The sequence below is a fragment of the Lontra canadensis genome, unplaced genomic scaffold (assembly GCF_010015895.1).
Source record: "Lontra canadensis isolate GAN:19392208 unplaced genomic scaffold, GSC_riverotter_1.0 scaffold66, whole genome shotgun sequence".
Taxonomy (NCBI): Eukaryota; Metazoa; Chordata; class Mammalia; order Carnivora; family Mustelidae; genus Lontra; species Lontra canadensis.
In genome coordinates, this window is record NW_022631060.1 from 9399632 (window position 1) to 9420694 (window position 21063).

General features: G+C 60.0%; 1 protein-coding gene across 3 annotated transcripts in view; it reads left to right on the forward strand.

The window, feature by feature from the left end:
- The window catches only part of NADSYN1 (NAD synthetase 1), a 33076-nt gene extending 20508 nt beyond the window's left edge, over positions 1-12568 (forward strand). The window contains exons 13-20 of one of the 3 annotated variants that reach the window (XM_032879744.1): positions 55-223; positions 584-719; positions 1374-1480; positions 7123-7254; positions 7745-7814; positions 10631-10759; positions 11195-11371; positions 12390-12568. In XM_032879744.1, the coding sequence (XP_032735635.1) occupies positions 55-223; positions 584-719; positions 1374-1480; positions 7123-7254; positions 7745-7814; positions 10631-10759; positions 11195-11371; positions 12390-12440 (971 nt within the window). In that variant the 3' untranslated portion in view covers positions 12441-12568. Of the gene's footprint in view, positions 1-54; positions 224-583; positions 720-1373; positions 1481-7122; positions 7255-7744; positions 7815-10630; positions 10760-11194; positions 11372-12389 lie in introns of those variants that run through there. The other 2 variants (XM_032879743.1, XM_032879745.1) reach the window with 2 other exon arrangements.
- The last annotated feature ends 8495 nt before the right edge of the window (positions 12569-21063 follow it).

Sequence of the window (21063 nt, forward strand, 5' to 3'; positions counted from 1 at the left end):
AGCACTGGGCAGCGGGGAGCCGCCACCCGGTTCCCATCATCTTGTCGTTTTCAGACCAGGAAGTGCTGGCTGACGTCCGGACCATCGTGGACGAGCTCAGCTACACGCCCCAGGACCCCCGGGACCTCTGCGGGCGCGTGCTGACCACCTGCTACATGGCCAGCGAGAACTCGTCGCAGGAGACATGTGGCAGAGCCAGGGAGCTGGCCCAGCAGATCGGCAGGTACAGGAGGCGGCGGGCGTGGGTGGGGGCTCTGGGGCGGTACCGGTGCCACTGGAAGCCTCGCCCAAGCCCACGCTCCTGGCTAGACACGTGTCTGGCTTTGAACAGGTTCCTAGAGCCTCCCATGAGCCAGGGCTTAGGGAGACTATTCCAGATCCCCCAGACCCTGGCTGTGTCTGATCACACCCCTCCTTCCCGTCGTCCTCGCGTCCCGGGCGCCGGTGCATTCTGGAACTGGATGCAGCCCCCAGAGCTCGCCCGCGGAGCGCACACTTTCACGTGGTCAGACGGTGAACCCGGGGTTGCGTGTGTTACGCGTGCGCACACACACCCCACGCACACCTGCCCTTTCCCTGGCAGCCACCACATTGGTCTCAACATCGAGCCCGCGGTGACAGCCGTCGTGGGCATCTTTAGCCTGGTGACGGGTCGAAGGCCTCTGTTCGCGGCTCACGGTGGGAGCAGCAGGGAGAACCTGGCCCTGCAGAACGTGCAGGTGAGCCTTCCGGCCGGGGGCTCATCCCCATACGGGAGCCGCAGGGAGCATGGGGACCTCGTGCCCCAGGCGGAGGGTGCGCCTGCCCTCGTGTGTGCGTGTGCGAGAGCAGGAGCTGCGGGGTTGTCTGTGAGGGCCGCCTGGGTGGACGCATGGATGTGCGTGTGTGCAAGTGCACAAGCATGTGTGTGCAAGTTGGTGAGACGGGACGCGCGCGTGTGTGAGTTTCCTGCGTCTCCAGGGAGTGGCTCCCCGTGTCCCCTCCCGGGCTGCTTCGGGGGGGCCCAGCCGGCCGGTTGGTGGAGTCCCTGGGCTCTAGCTGCTGCGCTGTATCCCATCTCTGTCCCTTCCTTCTGGCCACAGCGGCCTTCCCTCCGCCTGAAATGCCGGCTGTAAAGGGGGTGCGACAGGGGCCCATTCCGCCCCGAGCGCTCTCGGCCCCCCGGCTCGGTCTCCGGCTCCGTCCATCTCACCCGTCGCGCCTGTGTGAGTGATGTGGTGGCGGTCAGGCCCGGAGGACTCTGCTGCCTCTGCACGCTAGAAAGCTTCTACGCTACTTGGAGCCCCTTTCCCTGGAGCTGTACGGGGGCGGGGGGAGCCAGTCTGCCCCCGCCATGTCCAGCACAGGGTGACATTGCCCGTCGTGTCCCCCAGGCTCGGCTAAGGATGGTCGTGGCGTATCTGTTTGCTCAGCTGAGCCTCTGGGCCCGGGGCGCTCGCGGAGGACTGCTGGTGCTCGGATCGGCCAACGTGGACGAGAGGTGCGTGTGCCCGACTCCCGAGTGCCCCAGATTTCCGAGGGTACGCGCTCCCCAAGATGGTGTTTCCAGGCCCCTGCCCGTTCTCACTGAGTCTGTGAGACGCATGGTGTGGGGTCACATCACCCCACGGCACAGGCCACGTCTGGTGCCCTCGGGATGTCATTGCTCCAGAGCTTCCCAGTGACTCGGGTGTGGAGACAGGTCCACACCGTATCCCTCTGGCTCCCTGCTCACCGGCCCAGCCCTGCACCCGGCTTGGGTCCCTTCGCTCTGGGTCTGGAATCTGTCTCCCCACCCCACCTTGCTGGGTCTCACCCGTCTCTTTTCCTGGGCAGTTCCAGCACGTTCTAGGTCCTTGCTCTGGGTCCAGTTCTCACTCCCAAGCGGAGAGCTCGTCTCTGACGGGGACTTGACATACTTGCTCATATTGTTGCTGCTCAGAAACACCCAGAGCCTGTCGTTCTTCAGATAAATCTCAGCTGAACCTCCGTGCGCGGCGGAGGCCGGGAGCACTGCTCCAGCCTCGTCTCCCGTTTGTCTTAGGCGGGGCCTCGCTCAGGTGTTCTCCGTGCTCCTTGTTAGCAGAGGACGTCAGGAGCTTCCTCTGTCATTTATTTGTCTGTTCCTCTCTGTATCAGTCCACCTGTCCATCCGCCCGCCCATCCGCCCGCCCGCCCGTCCGCCCATCCGCCCGCCCATCTGTCCATCAGTCTGTCCACTCACCTGTTCATCCATCCGTCTTCCTATCTGTGGTGTGAAGGTCTTAAATCTTCCTACGTCCTTGAATGGCCGCAGACGTGTTCTCTGTTAAACGCTACTTTGGACTTTGGGATCCTGGTTCCTAATTACGACAAATTGAGGTTAGCACCCTCTACTGGTAAAAAGGATTCTCACCGTTCTCATGCACATTCTGTCAATTTTCATTGCTTTTCTGTTACCATCAGTGCTTCTGTCAGGAAGTGATGTTTCAGGAGGGGTGGACAGCTGCTGCGTGTCCTGAACCCCGCAGAGCGGGGAATGGTGGCGTGTTTGGCTCTGTTGGCCTTTGCGCGTGGGTTTGACTTGTCATCGGTGATACGGTGCCGCTGCTGGAACGAGTTTATTGCACATTCCCTATCACAACGCTTACCGTTGTCTCCTGGGATTTAACATCAAAGCAAACAACAACAGTGATTTCTTTCTGGTGGCGGGGGGGGTGGGGATGGGCTTCTGGGGCCTTAAAGGTTCTCCGTGGTGCCTATTTACATATTTATCTTTTTCATCACTTTTTGCTGTGATCTTACGGATCACAGAAATCTGTCTACAGCCACAGACACGTTTCAGTTCTCCTTCCTCTGTTGTTTGCTTCCTGTCCCTGCTGGACAACTATCCCTCACTGTGTCCCCATCTACGATCTCCCCGTTGCTCACATCCTGGGGGGGGGATCTCCGGTCTACAGTCTCTGCCGTGTTGGTTCTCCGTTAAATGTGACTTTTCATCCTAACCTCAGTTCCATTACGTTCTGATTTGCTTACTCTTCGAGGAACTGATAAAACGTGGGTCACATGTCAGGTGTCTTCTTGGTGCCATGAACAAAACAGAAAAGTAATTCCCATTTTACTCTAGCGGAAGGAGGCAGGTAATAGGAAAACTAATCATGTGTATAGGAAGTGGAAAGTCTACAGAGAAAACCAGGGCAGGCACGGGGGCAGTTTGGGAATTTGGGCTTCTAAGTAGGGTGGCCAGGGCAGGCCTCTCTGAGAAGTTGGTTTATAAAGGAGGAAGGGAAATGCAGTCAGGAGAATGGCCTCTGCAAATGTCCTGTGGTGAGATCCCACCAGGACAGAGAGCAATTGTCACTTCTCTGCACAGCCCGTCTTGTCTGAGGGAGGTATTGGGAGCTCAGTTGGGGCAGGTCGGAGAGTAGCGGGTGAGGGGACCATAGGTCAGCTCTTTCTAGAAGTTTCACACTGCCAGAGACATGAGGTGTGGGGTGGTAGCTGGCAGGAGCAGTGAGACGGGGAGGGTGTTTCCTTAAGGTACAATGAGAGAGGTCTAGCAGGGAGGGAACAGAGTGACTGATGAGGAAGAGGGACATGGGTGGACAGCTGTTCAGTGTCACGAGGAGACGAGAGCAGGTGGCCGAGTGGCGGCTGGCTTTACGGGAGCCCGGCTTGTGCGTCCACGGAAGGCTGCAGAGAAGACAGCACAGACGTGGGTCGGGGCGGCATACGGTCAGGGCCCATGACCCTCCTTGGCGAGACAGGAGGTGGTCACCAGCCGAGAGAGGGCGCAGGACAGGCGTCGGATGTTGGAGGGGAGTGGTGACAAGCGAGCGAGATGGGTCGGGGAGCCAGGCGGGGAGCCAGGCCGGGAGCCCCGGTGCCAAGGCCGCACCAGAGGTGAGGTCATGCTTTCCCGCCAGCCGTGCCCAGCTGCATCCTCGGGTGGAACCGGGGGCCAGGCGACGGTGGCAGAGAGGGATGTGGGAGCCAGGCAGCCGCAAGGACAGGTGATGAGGGGTGAGCACGAGGCAGAGGACAGGTGACCCGCAGACTCTGGGTCCTGGTGCCGTGAGCTGCCAGCCCCGTGCCCTGTGCTCGCTGGGAGACAGACGGAGCCTCGTGTGCTACTCATGGCTATGGTCGAGTCCAGCCAAGGACGCAGAGCAGAAGGCACGCGGGGAAAACCAGGCTCAGGCTTCCAGATTGTCTCCCAGGGGGGCGTCCCTGACGGGCGTCCTTCCCCAGCAACACCTGTGACGACAGGGAGGTGTGTCAGAGGCTCAGTGCCCGGGGCTTGTGCCCGGGGTTGGTCCCACGGGCGCCTTCCCCCTGGCACAAACCGAGCTTCCGCTCCCAGAAGGAGAGCAGTGGGCAGCACACACCAGTGTTTGAACAAAGAAGTTCCAAACAGGGAGACCCTGTTTCTTGTTAGGGGACGGGTGGGGACACTCCCCAAACCTGGCTGCCAGCCGGGTCTGATGGTGCAAGCAGGCTCCCCCGCAGGACGCAGTGTGCACGCTCCTCCGCACAGAGCATGGCCCACAGGAGGCACTGAGGTCTCTAGGGGTTTCTGTCCCCCACGCAGGAGGCTGAGGGGAGGTCAGGGCCCTGGTGGGCCAGCGGCAGAGTGGAAGTGATGGATGAGTGCACAAGAGCGGCTGGGGGAGCCCGGAGGCCTCACGGGGAGGGCGGTCTGCCCTGCTGGAGGTGCCAGTGGGTCGGGGATGCACAGGCACTGTAGGTGCACCTCCTTTCCGTCCGGTTCCTGCGGCCTGGCAGGGTGGGGCTGGCGGCCAGGCGGGCTTGGCTCCTGGTGTTTTGGCGTCCAAGGGGAGCCGACAGGATTTGCTGGTGGACCAGACGTGTGGGGAGGACATCCACACGGACCGGAGCCCCTGGAGGCTGGACCAGCATTTGGCGCAGGAAGTGGGTGGGGACGTCAGGGTCCCGTGTAGGGAATGTCGGCTTGGACACTTCTCCAGACGCCCCCGTGGACGTGTGTGTGGGCAGTTAGATGGAGACTCTGGAGTCCAGAGGCGAGCCGCACCCCTAATCTGGAGCCTGTAGGTGGCAAAATGCTGCTTAAGGTACAGGAGCATCTGGGCCCTGGGGCTGGATGTTGATGGAGAAGGGAGTGGGTGGGGGGCCCAGATTCCTGGTACAAGGGGGAGCAGCCCACCGGGGCTGCAGAACCGAGAGGACGGGCGCCCAGAGCGGGTGGAGGGGCTGCTCTGCTTGTTGCTCGGGTGTGGGGAAGCCAGGGCAGGGAGCTGGCGGCGAAGGCTTGAGCCCGAGCCGGAGGGGAGTGGATGCGGCCCCACCAGGTGCGGCCTAGGGGGCAGGGGAGCGTGGGCCCGGGAGAGCGGGAAGGCAGGGGCCGTAGGGCGGTACCTAGGCTCACGAGCGTGCAAGGGGTTGGTCGTTGGAACTTGTGAACCCGCCTGTTAGTGGACTGTCCCCGCCTGCGGGTGCCACAGCGGGTCAGAGAGCTGGGGTGAGAGCCCGGCCCCCCGGGGCAGCAGCCGGCTGTCCGCGTGCCCCCACTCCATCCCGCGATGCCCCTCCCCGGCCTGCGGATGCGCCTCCTCCCAGTGCCCTCACGCAGCAGCCTGGGAGAAGCCCGATGTTCCTCCTGGTGAGGACGCGGGCCTGGGGGGGTCAGGGCCTCGCCCTCGTGACCTCCATTAGCCACGTGACCTCCCGAGGACCCACGTCTAGATGGTCACACTGAGGGGCGGGCTTCAGCCTGTGACTTTGGGGGGAGTGCAGACAGTCAGTCCAGGACAGGGCCTCCTCGAGCAAAGCCATCTTGAGGTCCAGCCTGTGTGCCAGTGGGACTTAGCTCCAGGCTTTCGTGCTAAGACCCAGACCAGGCCAGAGCCTTGCCCTGAGGGGTCTCACCCGCAGGGTCTGTCCCCAACACAGTCCTCTCCCAGTGCGTCTCGGGGCGGGTGGGCAGAGGCATGTGGTGGAATGGAGCCCATTGTCTCTTCGGCCGGAAGACCCTGTCCCCACTCAGCCACCCCTTCAACGGGACAGGGAGCACCTCGGGGTCAGGGGGAGCCCCATTCAAGGAGGCACCAGGTTTTACCCGCCCCTCTGCTTGGTGCCCTGGGGCTCTTACGCCCGAGGCCCTGCTCTCCGGGAGGAGTCCGGAGGAACGAGAGCTGGGTCTTTCTCTTGAGCAGCAGGAGAGGGTCAGATATGTGGGTGGAGGGACCCCATGCTCGTGGGACAGCTGCGTTTGCAGCCAGACCGGATGCGGGACGGTCAGGCGGAGCCAGCGGCTGTGTCCGTGCTGGAGTCGAACTGTGAGCTCGGGTGATACAGGCAGAGGCTAGGCCCGGAAGGGCACCAGCAAGGGGGTTCGGGGGCATGTGGCGGGGTTAGGAAACACTTTGTGGGGTGGGGGTAGGGGCGGTGGGGGCGCTGGGGATAGGGTGGAGACCTGCCATCCAGGGGTGGCTACAGAGGGAGGCGTCCGCTGGAGGGCGTGGGTCACGACTGACTAGGAGTTCCTGGGTCAAGCCCGCAGTGCCCTCTCGCCGATCCATGGGGCCCAAGTTCAGTGCAGATCTCACCGGGCTAAACTCAAGGTGTTGGCAGGGCAGCGTCTCCACCTTCCTCTTGGCTCCCGGCTCTGGCCCCCACCTCCCAGCTAGACCTGTAAGGATGCTTGTGAGTGCACTTGCCCCCCCCCACCCGGACAGTCCAGGATAAGGACCTCACCTGCAGTCCTCAGCTGAGTCCTTGATGCCCTCGGGGTCCCGAGTTCACAGGTTCTGGGCAGAGGATGAGGATGTGTTTCGGGACTACCCTGCCCCGCAGGAGACATCTGACGGGGGGCTGCTGACGGGCCCACGTGGAGACCCGGCCAGGCCCCCACGGGCTCCTAAGGACTCAGCCCTCAGCACCTCCCCACGCCCTCCCGTTCTGCCGCCCGCCCTTCAGACGTGCTGCTCCCAGCCGGGGCTCAGCGTTCCCAGGCCCGTTTCCAGGCCCCCACGCCTTCTCGGGGCTGCTGAGTACTGCCCTGCGGTCATCTGCTGGCTCTGCCCATTTGCGGACGGCTCTGAGCGTGGACGAGGGGCCGGAGCCCAGGCAGGATCTGTGGCCCCTCAGGTCAGCCCCGTGGAAACCCTGTGCTCACTCCTGCAGCCTCCTTGGCTACCTGACCAAGTACGACTGCTCCAGTGCAGACATCAACCCCATTGGTGGCATCAGCAAGACAGACCTGAAGGCCTTTGTCCAGTTCTGCGTGGAACGCTTCCAGCTTCCCGCCCTGCAGGGGTGAGTGCCTCCTGCGTGTCATGGTCGTGCCCCCCCATCACCCCATGCCGCAGCTCCCTCCTGCCTGACGGAAACAGCTCCGCCCTTCAGTGGGCATGTGGGGTCTCGTGACCAGGTGGCCCCCGGGGACACTGGGCGATGTCTGGAGACCTTGTTGGTGATGGCGGCCGAGTGTGCCCCTGGCACCTAGTGGGAAGATGCCCCCAGGACAGCCCCGCAAGGAATGCATGACCTGCCCTGAATGTGGATGGTGCTTGGGCAGAGAAGCCCCGTGGGGCAGCCTCTGCTGGCAGCTCCTGCCCCCGGTGTGAATCCCCGACATCCACGTCCGTCTCCCCAGGAAAGCCCAGCCCAACCAGCCTGCTCAGGGTCGGCAGGGGAGTTGCAGGAGGCTGGTCCTTGAGCGTGGGCAGCTGGTGTGGGGGTCATCTCCCCGTGCCCACAAGCACTGTGGCAGCCGTTACGACTGACCTGTGTGTCTTGGCCGCAGCATCCTGGCAGCGCCGGCCACCGCAGAGCTGGAGCCCTTGACTGACGGCCAGGTGTCCCAGACGGACGAGGTAGTGCTTGCAGCTCTGTCCCCTTTCCCCATGTCCCTGCATCCTCCAGTCCGAGCTGGGCTCCCCCACGGCCTCCTTACTGCCCCGAGCAACCAGGGAGCCCAGGGCTCGGTGCCTGTCCCACTGCTGCTTTGACCTTTCGGTCTGGCCTTCTTGAGGCGGATGCCCTGGAGGAGGGGAGAGTGGGGAAGGTCTCTCGCAGGTGGGAGGGGTGCGAGCTTGAACCGTTCTTGTCCCCTCCATTCGAAGCTGGCCTGCGAGCCAGGAGGGGCAGTCGGGGCCATCGGCAGTGGGGCGCCACTTCCGTGGCCGTGGGCCATCGCAGAGTCTGTCGCAACTGACCGTCCTGCTGCCAGCGCCTGCGGCCAAGACTCACCTGTGCTCCTCCCGAGAGTTTGTCGTGTGACTTGCATTTTGAAGTCCATGACCTGGTTGGTTTGTCTCAGTGTGTGGTGTGAAGCAGGGATCACACTTGACCGTCTGGCACCCGGCGCCGTTTGCTGCTGGGACTTTCTCCCGCAAGCGTCTCGGCATCCAGGTGGAAATCAGGGGTCTGTGTGTGGATCCAGTTCCAGACTCCGCTAACACGCGGGTCCGTCCCCCCAGGGCCGCACCCCCTGGGCCACCGCAGCTTGGTAGGAAGTTCTGGCGTCGGCAAGTGGGAGTCCTCCCATTTCGTCCCTCTCTTTCAACATATTCCAGCTGCTCTGGCCCCCTGGACGCCCGTTTGTCTTCTGCCGCACACGCGGTGCCAGCTTGGGTCTCCACGGCAGGCGTGCTGAGAGCACAGCTGGGCTTGGCGGGTGTCGCCCCCGGAGAACGTGGCCTCTGAGGCCTGGTGTGGCGAGTCTCCCTCCTCACTCTGGGCTTCTTACGGCCTCAACGTCTTGCAGTTTTCAGAGCGTGAACGTGCACTTGTTTTGTTATTCATTTCTAAGCACATTTTCTCCTTCGCCCTCCTGTGAGCGGAATTGTTTTCCGGGTTTCCTGAGCCGCTGGCTCGTCTCCAGTGTCGGGAAGCACCTGACGTCCTGCAGCCCCTTTCCATCATCTCTTTCTCGTCTCCCACCGCGTGCTTGACAGTCAGCTCACGCTTCTCCCCGTGGGGCACGAGGAGCGAAGTGAGGGCTTCTCTCTGAATAAATCCCCCCTTACAGACGTGCCCCGGCACCCCGGATGCCGTGCTATGCCTCGTCGTCATTTTCGTGCACCTCTGGGCGAGGTCTGACTTCCCTCGTGATTTCTTCTCACCTGTTGGCTACTCAAGAGTATGCAGTTGGAGTCCCGCGTATTTGGGGGTTTCTGAACTTTCCGTGTGTCCCCAAGTCTGTCGCCCTTTTCCTTTACGGTTGGGAAGCAGGCTTTTCCAGTGTTCTGAAATTCATAGAGGCCGGTTTTATGGCCTGGCATCTGGTCTGTCCTAGAGAACGTCCCGTGTGCTCGAGGAGAACGTGTGCTCTGTGGTCGTGGGCGGAATGTTCTAGAGAGGTCGCTTAGGGCTCGTTGGTTTGTAGGGTTCGAGTTCTCCATCCCCTTGTTGGTTTTCTGGTTCAGTTCTGTGCGTCACTGAAAAGGGTGTTAAAGCTTCCAAGTGCTACTGTTGAATCTAGAGAATTCAAGTGTCGCGCTGGCAAACATTCACACAGAAGCGGGCGCTGAAGGAGGTCCCTGACGGGACCCGCTGGGCCCTGGAGCTCGGCATTGAGCTAGCTGGTCCTGCCATCTGTGTGAGTCTCCGGGACACATGAGTGGGAGGTAACCATAAGAGCCCCAGGTGTCTCCTGGTATTGCCCACACATGGACCTGGGTGCCCCAAAGGTGACTGTGTCCCTCTGATGGGGGCAGGACAGGCCTCCCCAAGGAAGTGACATTGGAGCTGAGGCCTGAGGAAGACTAGGTGGGCGGTGGGGAGCAGGAAGGAGGGCCTGGTCACTGGGGGTCCTGCAGACCCTGGATGGAGGTGAGGGCTGTCCTGCTGTTCCCCAGAAAGGCCAGTGCCACCATCGGTCTGTCGTCAGCTCTGGTTGTATATTCTGGGGCACAGTGGGAGTTGAGAGGGGATTAGAGCAAATACTCGGAAATGCAAGAGGGGTTTATGTGAGCCTCCGTGTGAGGCTGGCTCTTTCACACCGTGCCAGGGGCGTCCCATGGCCGGCATGACCCAGGAGTCTGTGCTGAGCCGTTCATCCTTAGGGACAGCAGGATCCCTGAGGCACGGCGCAGGGCTGGTCTGTCGGGCTGCCCTGCCTGACCTTGGTCCTGGCATCAGCCTCCTGGGGATGCTGGAGCCAAACCCCCAGGCCAGCAGCTTAAACGACTGACCGCTACCCTCTCGTTGTGCTGGAGGCCGTAATCAGGTCATCTGCAGGCCCTGCTCCCTGCTGGGACACTCCAAGGGGGGTCCTTCGTGCAGCTCCCAGGGCTTCCTGGGCTGCGGCCACATCCCCCATCCCGTCTTCATGCAGCTTCTCCCCGTGCGTCCCGTTCCATCTCGTACAAAGGCTCCCTACGCCCAGGGCCAGCTCATCTCCAGCTCTTTCACTCCGTTACATCTACAAAAACCTTTATTTTCCCAAATAAACCCACAGTTTGTAGGTTCTGGGGCGTGAAGCGTGGACAGACCTCAGTCCCCCAGCCCTCAGAACCAGGCCAGTCCTTTCTCCAAACGCCAGCTCCATGGCACCGGGCGGTGAGGCGGAGTGAGACCTCACGTCTGCTCGTGGCCTCGTGGGGACCCCCCCGGCCCCAGGCCCACCGGCCGCGGGGACCCCAATCTCGCCTCCAGCACCAGCCCGCTGCCTCTCCCTCCTCGGCAGGAAGACATGGGCATGACGTACGCGGAGCTGTCCGTCTACGGCCGGCTCCGGAAGGTCGCGAAGGCCGGGCCCTACAGCATGTTCTGCAGACTCGTCACCATGTGGAAGGACGTGTGCTCCCCGCGGCAGGTACGGCGCGCACGGATCCGCGGAGGGAGCCGCAGACTCGGTCCCCGCGGGGATGGTCTGGCTGGGGGCAGCCAGTCGGCCTGCGTGGCCTGAAATGGTGGCGCTCTGTCGCCCGTGACAGCAGCGCCCAGTTGTCAGGTCCTCTGCGTGGGGCCACGGCCCGCTGTCCGGCTCACATGGTGGTCCCCACGGAATCGCTTGGAATCCTCTCGCCGCGTGTCTTCCCGCGTGCCCTGCTCAGCTCCACTGATGCGGCGTCCTGGGGCCACCTGGGACAGCCCCCCAGCCACCCTGGGACGGGGACATTCGTCTGCGGCTGCCGGGGGGTGGCTGGGTGGCTGGAACACGGGGGCGCTAGTGTGTGCGGTGGGAGGTGAGCGGGAGTCCCGGCTTGGGTCCCTACGCCCCGCGGCCCCGTCTGTCCTCGCCCACCAGGTGGCTGACAGGGTGAGGCGCTTCTTCTCCAAGTACGCGGCGAACAGACACAAAATGACCACGCTGACGCCCGCCTACCACGCGGAGAGCTACAGCCCCGATGACAACAGGTTTGACCTACGGCCGTTCCTGTACCGCGCCGGCTGGCCCTGGCAGTTCCGGTGCGTGGAGGATGCGGTGAGTTGGACGCAGGTGCTTCCCCACTTCTGGCGTCCGTCCCGGAGACATCGGCTGGCTCCCGCTGAGGGCTGGAAAGCTTTCTGTGGGCGGCGGTGTCGTGACTGTCCTCGTGTCCGCCAAGGGACGAGCGTCGGGCATGTGCTGTTCCTACTGTGTTACTCACAGGAGCAGCCATGGGGACAGGGGGCCCTCGCCGTCGCTTCCAGACAGCTCCGGCATCCGGCCGGGCTCGCGTCTTGTAAGCTGCCTGGTCTCGCCGTCCCTCTTCTGGTTAGTGATTATGAGGCGAAGGAGGGATTAGTAAGACCAGCTTACAAGGCAAGGCCCGCCTGCCCTTTCCAAGCCCAGTGCTGGAGTCCGGTGTGCATGGGTCGCACCCCCGGTACAGGTAGTGTAGCCCATGGGAGGGAGGCTGGCCTGCGGGGAGCCCCAATACACTGACCACGATGAGCTGAGACGAGGCCGTGACGCGCCAGCGATCGCAACGGACTCAATGGACGCACCGTCTATCTGGTGATTGAGGGAGGCGTCTGCGTAGACGACGTGGATGCAGAGGAGTCACCCCAAGTCAGACTCATGTCCAGCCCGCAGTTCTCAGGGGCGGGGTCACGCCAGGGGACAGCAGGCCTTGTCTGGAGACGTTCCCGGGGATCACGCCTGGGGGGTTGTCTGTGTCACTGGCCTCTGGTGGGCAGAGTGCGGGGACGCCACTGGCTTCCAGCAGTGCCCAGGATGGCCCCGATGGGTTCCCCCAAATCAGGAATGGGGTTCAGAGGCCGTGCCGGTGTCGTCCCCTCAGAAGACACACGTGGGCAGAGTTACAGTCCACTGTGGTCTCGTGCCGCAGGGACCGTCCCCCAGACTCGTCCGGAGCACATGCTCCATGTCCTTCCCGCACCCTTGCGGATCATGGGGACGGCTCACGGCTGCTTATCCAGTCCTGTGACCGCCACCTCATTCAGGGAGAACCACTGGGTTTCGACCATGTGGACACTCACGTGACCTCTCCTTCTAGGTTGTCCAGCTTGAGAGCAGAGGCCAGCAGGACCTGGACGGGGTGGACTGACGCCATGCCTGCACAGAGGGCCCCTCCCGCGAGGCGGCCGTGTGCTACACGGGCCTCACTGGGGACCGTGGGTGGGGGCCCAGCCACCCAGGCTGGAAGACCACGCCAGCCTCTTGTTTCCTATCTCATGGGAGAGGGATCTGTCCATTCTAGTGCCTTCAAGAAAGGCTCACATAAAGATGATGTTGTTTCTGGGAGCAGACTCTGCGTATGTGGAGGGACGATGAGCCCGCCTCGTCCATCCCCTCCAAGTCTCCCTCGGTTCCCCGAATCCTCTCTCTGGGCCCTAAGCCCCAGGGGATCACAGCCTCCCTGCTACAGCGTGAAGCTAGATGGGGTGGGCCACACACACTCACAGTCCCCCCCAGGGCTGGGGAGGGAGCAGTCAGGGGTCTCTGCTGCTCTCCCTGCCCAGAAGCCGTCCCTAGGGAAAGAAACTTGTAAGCAAGGAGAGGAATGTATTGGTTAACATGGAGGATAGTACAGGGCTCTGACTGGCTTCAGGTCTGGCTGGATCCAGGGTATGCCCGTGTCCTTAGAACTTGGTCCTCTCCTCCTCCTGCCCTGCTTGGCTCCTCTGCCTCTTCTGGCTCCCTTACTGATCCACGTCAGGGCCCTATGGCTTCCGCCTTGCCAAGTCCCTGGTTTCAATGCAGCAGGAAATCAGTGCCTTTGTCTTCTTGCTGGGTCATACCGCCCATCCCTGAACCAGTTAGCTGCAGCTCGGGGGCCCCCCACAGAGGAGGACCAGGAGGTGTTTGAGAGGCAGGAAGAGCGGAGGGGGAGTCCCCAAGCAACACACAGCCCTCCCGCACGCCCTGGTCCAGGCCTGGGCCCTGGGAGGGCTCACCCTCCTGTCCCAGGCAGACTCTCCTCAGGGTGCAGCCACAGGCTCTGGGCCGAGAAGCCTGTGCTCCACCTTCCCGTCAGCTTCCCACAGGGACAGCAAGGCCCCCGCAACATGGATCGGGTTGCGCCCAAGATGTGGGCCCAAGCAGAGGGAGGGACACGTTTCTCTCCTTCCCCAAAGGCTGACCCATAAGAGGGTGTCCATCCCTGGAGTCCAGGACTGCCCCCCCTCCAAGCCAGGAGCAAAACCACTTCTCATCCCCCAGCCCCAGAGGCCTGTTATTTCCGGACCCAAGCCACCCTGAAGATGGCCTTTTCCACAGGAAGCAAAGCCATTTTACTGCCCTTTCCCAAAAAGCTTTAGCCCCAGAGAACCCCAGAAGCCCGTTGCTATGGTCTGTATGAGCACCCCCAAAACCGGGGGTTGAAATGCTGACCCCAAGGTGACGGCGTGTGGAGGTGGGGCCTCAGGGGGGCAGCCCCCAGGAGCGGGCTTCGTGGCCTATGAAAGAGGCCCCAGAGAGCCCCTCCTAGGGCCGCACCTGAGCACACCAGCGCCCCGGTCTCCCCCTGCCCAGCTACGGTGCTTCTGCCAGGGCCGTTTCCTAAAGCCACGAAGCATTGATTCTTGGGGGAGAATTTGATTCCCCACCTGTGGGCCCAGAGATAAAGACCCGACAGTCCCAGCTGCTCTGTGAGCCGATGTGGCCCTGGGGTCCCAGGGCGGTCCTTCTCTAAGGATGGTTTCTGGACACGCCAGAGGTGCTGGCCCTGACCCCGTTGGCAGCCCCCCAGCTTTGGGTCTGCGGGGTTCACGACCGGGGAGATCCAGGAGATGTGAGCATGGGGTCCAGCAGCTGGATGCGGAGGAACAGCAGCAGGCTGGACATGCCCATGACCGAGAGGAGGACAGTCCACACGCTGGGGATGGCGACAATTGCAGAGCAGAAACCAGCCGTCTGGAGGGACGGCGGACGGCAGCGTAGCCTCGCAGAATACGCATCCAAAAGGTTAGGAGCCAGAGGAAGACGCTCGCCGTGGCTGGTGCTTGGGACAAGGGCACCGGTACCAGCTAGGGAAGAGGACAGACAGTGCTGGAAGCTGATGGCCATCACGATACCCAGCCCAGTGAACTAGGAGAAGCTCAGCGTCGTACAGATCCTGGAGGGACGAGAGCAGCGCTGGAGGGAAGGCCTGTGGATCCGTCCCACACGGAACACGGTCTGCAAGCCTGGATGCATGGGGTCCGCCGTGGAGAGACTGAGGTTGTAGACACAGAAGGAGTTTTTCCTGATGGACAAACGGACAAGCCAGATGACGACTCCATTTCCAACCAACCCACAAGGGGCCATGACCACCGTGATGGACGGGAAGAGCGGGTGGCTAGCAGTGTCCACTCTTGGAGCCGTCCCTGTGATGGCATTGCTCAAATCATTTCAGCACAGGTGGTGCTGGGAGGACTGAGTTCAGGAGGGTACTGCCGTGCTCCCCTCACCCTCACGGCGGGTTCTGGGCACCCCTGGGCAGGCAAAGACAGAAATGCAGTCTCAGGCTGGTAACCAGGTGCCTCGCCCCTCCTGGCTCCCTCTGTCTGCCTCCGCCTTCCCCTTCCCTCTAGTCCACCCCCTCCCACAGCCTCACCCACCAATGTCCCCAGTGAGCAGCCTCCTGCTCTTCTTGGTTCTAGGCGGGTGACAGAAGGGGAGACCTGATCTCATCCTCTCCTCCTCACCCTCCTGGGCTTGGCCCCGTGAGCGTCCGCGTGGCTCACTCCTGTCTGCCTCCCGCAAACTGATTTGCTGGATGTCCCCTCTGGGTCAGACTCTGAGCTGAATGCACAGGTGGTGGGAGTTGGGGAGACCCAGTCTCTGCCCTCTAGGAACCCCGGGTATCCACAGCTTATGGGATCGTAGGATAGAGCTCTGGGACTCAGCAGAAAGAAAGGGCCACCACTTGAGTTAAAGACATAGAAGGTATGGGGGCGCCTGGGTGCTTCAGTGGGTGAAGCTTCTGCCTTCGGCTCAGGTCATGATCTCAGGGTCCTGGGATCGAGCCCCGCGTCGGGCTCTCTGCTCAGCGGGGAGCCTGCTTCCTCCTCTCTCTCTGCCTGCCTCTCTGCCTGCTTGTGATCTCTGTCAAATAAGTAAATAAAATCTTTTTTAAAAAATGTGGTAAAGACAGAGGTTGTTAGGAGAAGAGAGGCACGAAACACAGAAACCACCCTAGGAAGGGTCCAAGGTATGGGGGGCAAGTCGCCTCCAAGGGCAGAGCTCTGAGTGTGGTCGGCCCAGGAAGAGCAGTTCGGGACACCAGGCTTGGACCACGTCTGTCTCTTCTCCATCGTATTCCCAGTCCTCGGCCCCAGGAAGATCAGACACTTGACGAAACACTCGTTCCCTACAACTCCAGAGACTGGGTGGAGCCACGCTTACCCAGGGAGGCCAGGTTCCTGCAGGTCTCCAGCATCATGTCCCTGTAGCGCTGCCTCTGACCGCCATCCAGCAGAGCCCACTCTTCCCAGGTGAAGTTCGCAGCCGCAGCCGCAAAGACCACCGCGTCCTGGAACATCCACATGTTCTGTTGCAGCAACGCTCCCTCCTCACCCGTGTGTGTGGGAGGATGCGGGGGCGACACGCAGGGAACCGCATCCCACCCTAGAACCCCAGGCACACCCATGCGGGAAGTGACAACACGCAAACACATCCACGGCAGTGCCCTCAGTGACGGGAAGGGCTGGGACCCCGAGGCAGGGGGCGATGATGACAGCTCATACAGACGTACATACACCCAAATATAGGCTACTTGTACTGAAAACGAGCAGATCTGAGGACATTTCTATGGTAAAGAATGAAAAATCAGACAACACATCTCTGACTTGTTCAAAGACAATTACTGCGTCGTCGGCCCCAAGAACTGGAACCAGATGTCAGGATGCCGTGAACACGGATTCCAGTGCTGCTTTCGCTGGAAGGCACCAAGGTCAAGGAGCCTAGCGCAGTCCCCTCTATCCCGGCAGAGGCACACACCACCCTGTCCCTGGGTTCGATGGACAGTGAGCACGGACACAGGGCCCAGGGGCCTGGCACACGTAGTGCATAAGAGGAGCTCCAGTTCCTGAAGAGTCACGGAAATCAGCAGGGCCTCGACCATGTACCCCAGTGCCCAGGATGCAAGCAGAAGGGCGCCAGAAGGAGGAGCCCCTGAGAGACTGATGGTAACAGAGCCCAGGGTGACTTTAACAGAAGGGGGGGAATATAACGTAGGGGCCCGCTTTCCAGCAATAAGCTTGAGCAACGGGAAGATAAGCATCAAAGCAAATGGCCCACAGTGACCACAGCTGAATGCTAACCGGCTCATGAAGTGACTACCTGGAAATGGCCAGAGGCCCTAAGTAGCCAGCAGACTTCTTCCAACCAGGCACAGTTACCAAAACAGGGAAAAGTCCATAGGATCACATACTCCCTCACAGTCCTCCCTGATTCCCGCCCCTTGGTACCACCTCGTGGCAGACACTCTCTTCCGCTGTCCTGCGTGCTGCTCCCCTGTGGTGTCTTCAATAAACTTCTATCTCCTCGGTCTGTTTGGGGTGAATTCTTTCCCCACCCATGCCACCAGCTCCATGGGATCAGGCCGCCCCGTGTTTGGTGGCCTACATGGGGGCTACTTTGCTCTGACACTGTATCCCCAGATTCTTTAAGAATTTTCCCTTGGTGACGATCTCCAGCTGGGACTGTTCCTTGAGAACATCCAGAGGTCCAAGGGGAGCCCTACGGACTGCCTTTGCCCAAAAGGGTGAGGGGTTTCCCCTCTCACCCCTTTCCTCCGTCTTTCTCTTTTTAGTCCTTCGGCTGGTCTAACCCTAGTACTCCACAGACAACAGAAGGTCTTGGGCTGTGCGTGCCTGTGTGGGCAAAGGACCCCTCTCCTATTCTCTCCCACTACATCACCTGAGCCTTCCACTCCCAACACGTGGTGCAGTTGGCAGCAGCAGCTCCTGCACAGTGACCCCGCAGGGGTATGTACTCTTCGAGACCCTCTCCTGATACCTGCTGACTCTCAGCAGCCTCGCTTCTTTGAGACCAACCCCTTAATTTCTTTGTTCCCTTATATTCAGCTGCCATCTTGATCTATAGCCAAACACGTTCCCACGTGTCCCAACGGTGAGTCCTCTCCTTGTATGACCCAGTTTGGCCACCTGGTGTGTGGCTCTGGCTACTGCAGGAGACAATGCAGCAGGGCTTACTACCGCCATCTGCTGCAAGCCCTCCTTGGACATAAAACGTCTGATTCAGTGAGCACAATTGCAGTCATAAGCCTTATGAATAGAATAAAAACCAAAAACCCACGATCACTTCGACAGAGACAGAAAAGCCATCTGAGGAAACCCATGACCCGGTCTTAAGAGAACTCAACCAACCAGGAACAAAGGGGAACGGCCTCACCCTGGTAAGGGGCAGCAGGGAAAGGCCCACACCAAACAACTGAGCAGCCACGGCTCCCAAGAAGATCTGCCAGCGGCCGACAGGTTCAGGAGATGCTGGGCGGTAGTCATCAGGGGAATGGATGTGGCCCTGCAAGCAGACACCCCTTCAGACCCACTAGAATAGCTACGAGGTCATGCAGGCGCCAGCCGGGGAGGAGGCGAGGAAGGGGAGCTGTCACGCACCTCTGCTGCTGGGATTGCCAAACTATGCGGCCACCCGGGGAAGAGCCAAAAGGATGAACGTCAAGTCACCACACACGACAGCGACCATCTGCCCACGACACGGGAGGGCACGCAAACACCAGCTCGCGCGTGCACGTGCTCAGCAGCCGACCCCACAGCCAGCAAGGAAACCTGCGCCGAAGCCCGTCCACTCTCCGGAAACCAGTAAAGGAGACACGACTAAAATGGAGTCAGGAGTCCGCAGAGAAAGCACCCGAACCCTCCCTCAGGGCCAGGTGCGGAGTAACGGGGAGAGATGCACACCGCAAGTCCGTACTGCAGGGGAGGAAGGAAGATTGTTTCTCTGCGTAGCAACAGTCCAGCCAATGAGACAGAGTCACAGGCCAACCAATGAGAGACACTCACAGCTCAGCCAATGAGAAGCCACAACACATGCACCCTCTAGGTTGCTCCAATGGATGCTCTGTGTGGCGAGCCCCTCTCTATGCCCCCACTCTCCGAAAAAGCAGCCGCTCCCTTTCTTTCCCAGGCTTGCCTGTGGTATTGCTGGGGGCTTCTCTGATATTCCAAGATAAACCCATTTTTCTTTACGATTTTTAAAATTTTTTATTTAATTTGTGTTTATTTATTACTAATTTATTATTTATTAATATTCGTATTCATATTTATTTATACATTTATTTATCATTATTTCTTATGTATGTATCTGTGAGCGCAGAAGGAATCTCAAGCAGACCGTGTACTAAGCACAGAACAAGGCTCAATTTCAAGACATCCAGATCATGACCTGAGCCAAAATCAAGAGTTGGACACTTAAGCCACTGAACCACTTACTTCCCCCCACCCCATAACACAATTGTTCCTGTAAAAAGAAATGACGGTTTTATTTTTAATGTCAGTGCGACGGAATGGGAGAAGATATTTGCAAATGACAGTACAGACAAAAGGCTGATATCCAGGATCTATAAAGAACTCCTCAAACTCAACACACACAAAACAGATAATCATGTCAAAAAATGGGCAGAAGACATGAACAGACACTTCCCCAATGAAGACATACAAATGGCTAACAGACACATGGAAAAATGTTCATCATCACTAGCCATCAGGGAGATTCAAATTAAAACCACATAGAGATATCACCTTACACCAGTTAGAATGGCCAAAATTAGCAAAACAGGAAACAACATGTGTTGGAGGGGATGTGGAGAAAGGGGAACCCTCTTACACTGTTGGTGGGAATGCAAGTTGGTGCAGCCACTTTGGAAAACAGTGTGGAGATTCCTCAAGAAATTAAAAATAGAGCTTCCCTATGACCCTGCCATTGCACTACTGTGTAGTTACCCCAAAGATACAGATGGAGTGAAAAGAAGGGCCATCTGTACCCCAATGTTTATAGCAGCAATGGCCACGGTCGCCAAACTGTGGAAAGAACCAAGATGCTCTTCAGCGGATGAATGGATAAGGAAGATGTGGTCCATATACACTATGGAGTATTATGCCTCCATCAGAAAGGATGAATACCCAACTTTTGTAGCAACATGGACGGGACTGGAAGAGATGATGCTGAGTGAAATAAGTCAAGCAGAGAGAGTCAATTATCATATGGTTTCACTTATTTGTGGAGCATAACAAATAGCATGGAGGACAAGGGGAGATGGAGAGGAGAAGGGAGTTGAGGGAAATTGGAAGGGGAGGTGAACCATGAGAGACTATGGACTCTGAGAAACAATCTGGGCATTTTGAAGGGGCGGGGGTGGGGGGTTGGGGGAACCAGGTGGTGGGTATTGGAGAGGGCACAGTTGCATGGAGCACTGGGTGCAGTGCAAAAATGAATACTGTTACGCTGAAAAGAAATAAAAAAATAAAATAAAATAATGTTCAGGAGACCCCCTCCACTCTGCACATGGCTACAAGAGGTTGCCCTAGCGGAAATGACTGATCAATCTGTACTCCAGTCACTATGGGCACTAGAGTCTGTCCTAAAAAATGCCCACACGGGGATCTGAGCTGCCTACACGGAGATGGAGACGCAGATTGAACCACATCCTCACCAGCCCGGAAACTTGGTTTGGATATGCTGCCACCGAATCAAAACTTGAAGCCTCGCTGAAAGGGACCATTTGCTGTCATCGTGACCACCCCCATGGCAGTAAAAGTAAAAGACATCAGGACCTGGATTCACACGTGTCACACCAAACGAGCCGAAAGCAAAAACACCCCCCAGAAATAGAAGCCACTGCCGGTGGACACCACCAACTGTGGACTAAAACTGAGACTCAAAAGGGTTTCATACCTTGGTCATCTTTAACCCTGTTCCGACTCAGCAAAAGCCAGGAAACACCTCCTGGGCACTATCTTCCTTACGGCCCCCACCGGAGCCTGGCTTGCTTGCAGTTCAGAAAGAGCCAAAGAATTGACTCATCTCCAAAGGAAAGGGGGGAATGTTGGGGCCGATTCCATGTTAAAACCTGCTAACCCCTAGGACGTGCGTGGTACCAAGACCCTCCCGGGGAGTGAGAGCTGCGGGGGAAGGGCTCAGTACAGACAGAAGCCCGCTGGCCCGCACGGATGACCCGGGACCCACTGTGGACGGAACGCTGGCGCCCAGGGTTCCGCCGCTGCCGGGCGCGCACTCTGCTCGGAGTCCGCAGGCAGCTGGAGACGCTCGCGCTCTCTGTTCCCGGCTCTGCCACACCTTCACGACTCTCTCCCCCCACGAGCCCCGTGGAGACCGCAGGCGTGGCTCCCGCAGCGACAGGTCACCGGTGAGTGTGAGCTGCTGCCTTCGGGCCGCCGTGGGGCCTGCGGGCTCAGGGGGAGCGGCGCCGGCCTCCAGGGCTGTGGCCGAGACCTCCGGACCCCAAGCGCAGAATTGAGCTGGCGCGGGCAGCCTTTCCACGGCCCCGTGGAGGGCGGGCTGCCCCCGCTGCCGCCCGGGTCCCAGCCTCCTGGGCAGGGAGCCCGCACGCCCCTCCCCTCCAGGGAGCACCACGTCCCTCCTGCTCTCCCCTCCGCCCCTCCTCCGGCAATTCCCAAACCCCAGGCTCCCGGCTGGCGAGCCCATTCAGACTCTTGCTGGCATGTGTTCAGGTGGGGGACATCCCG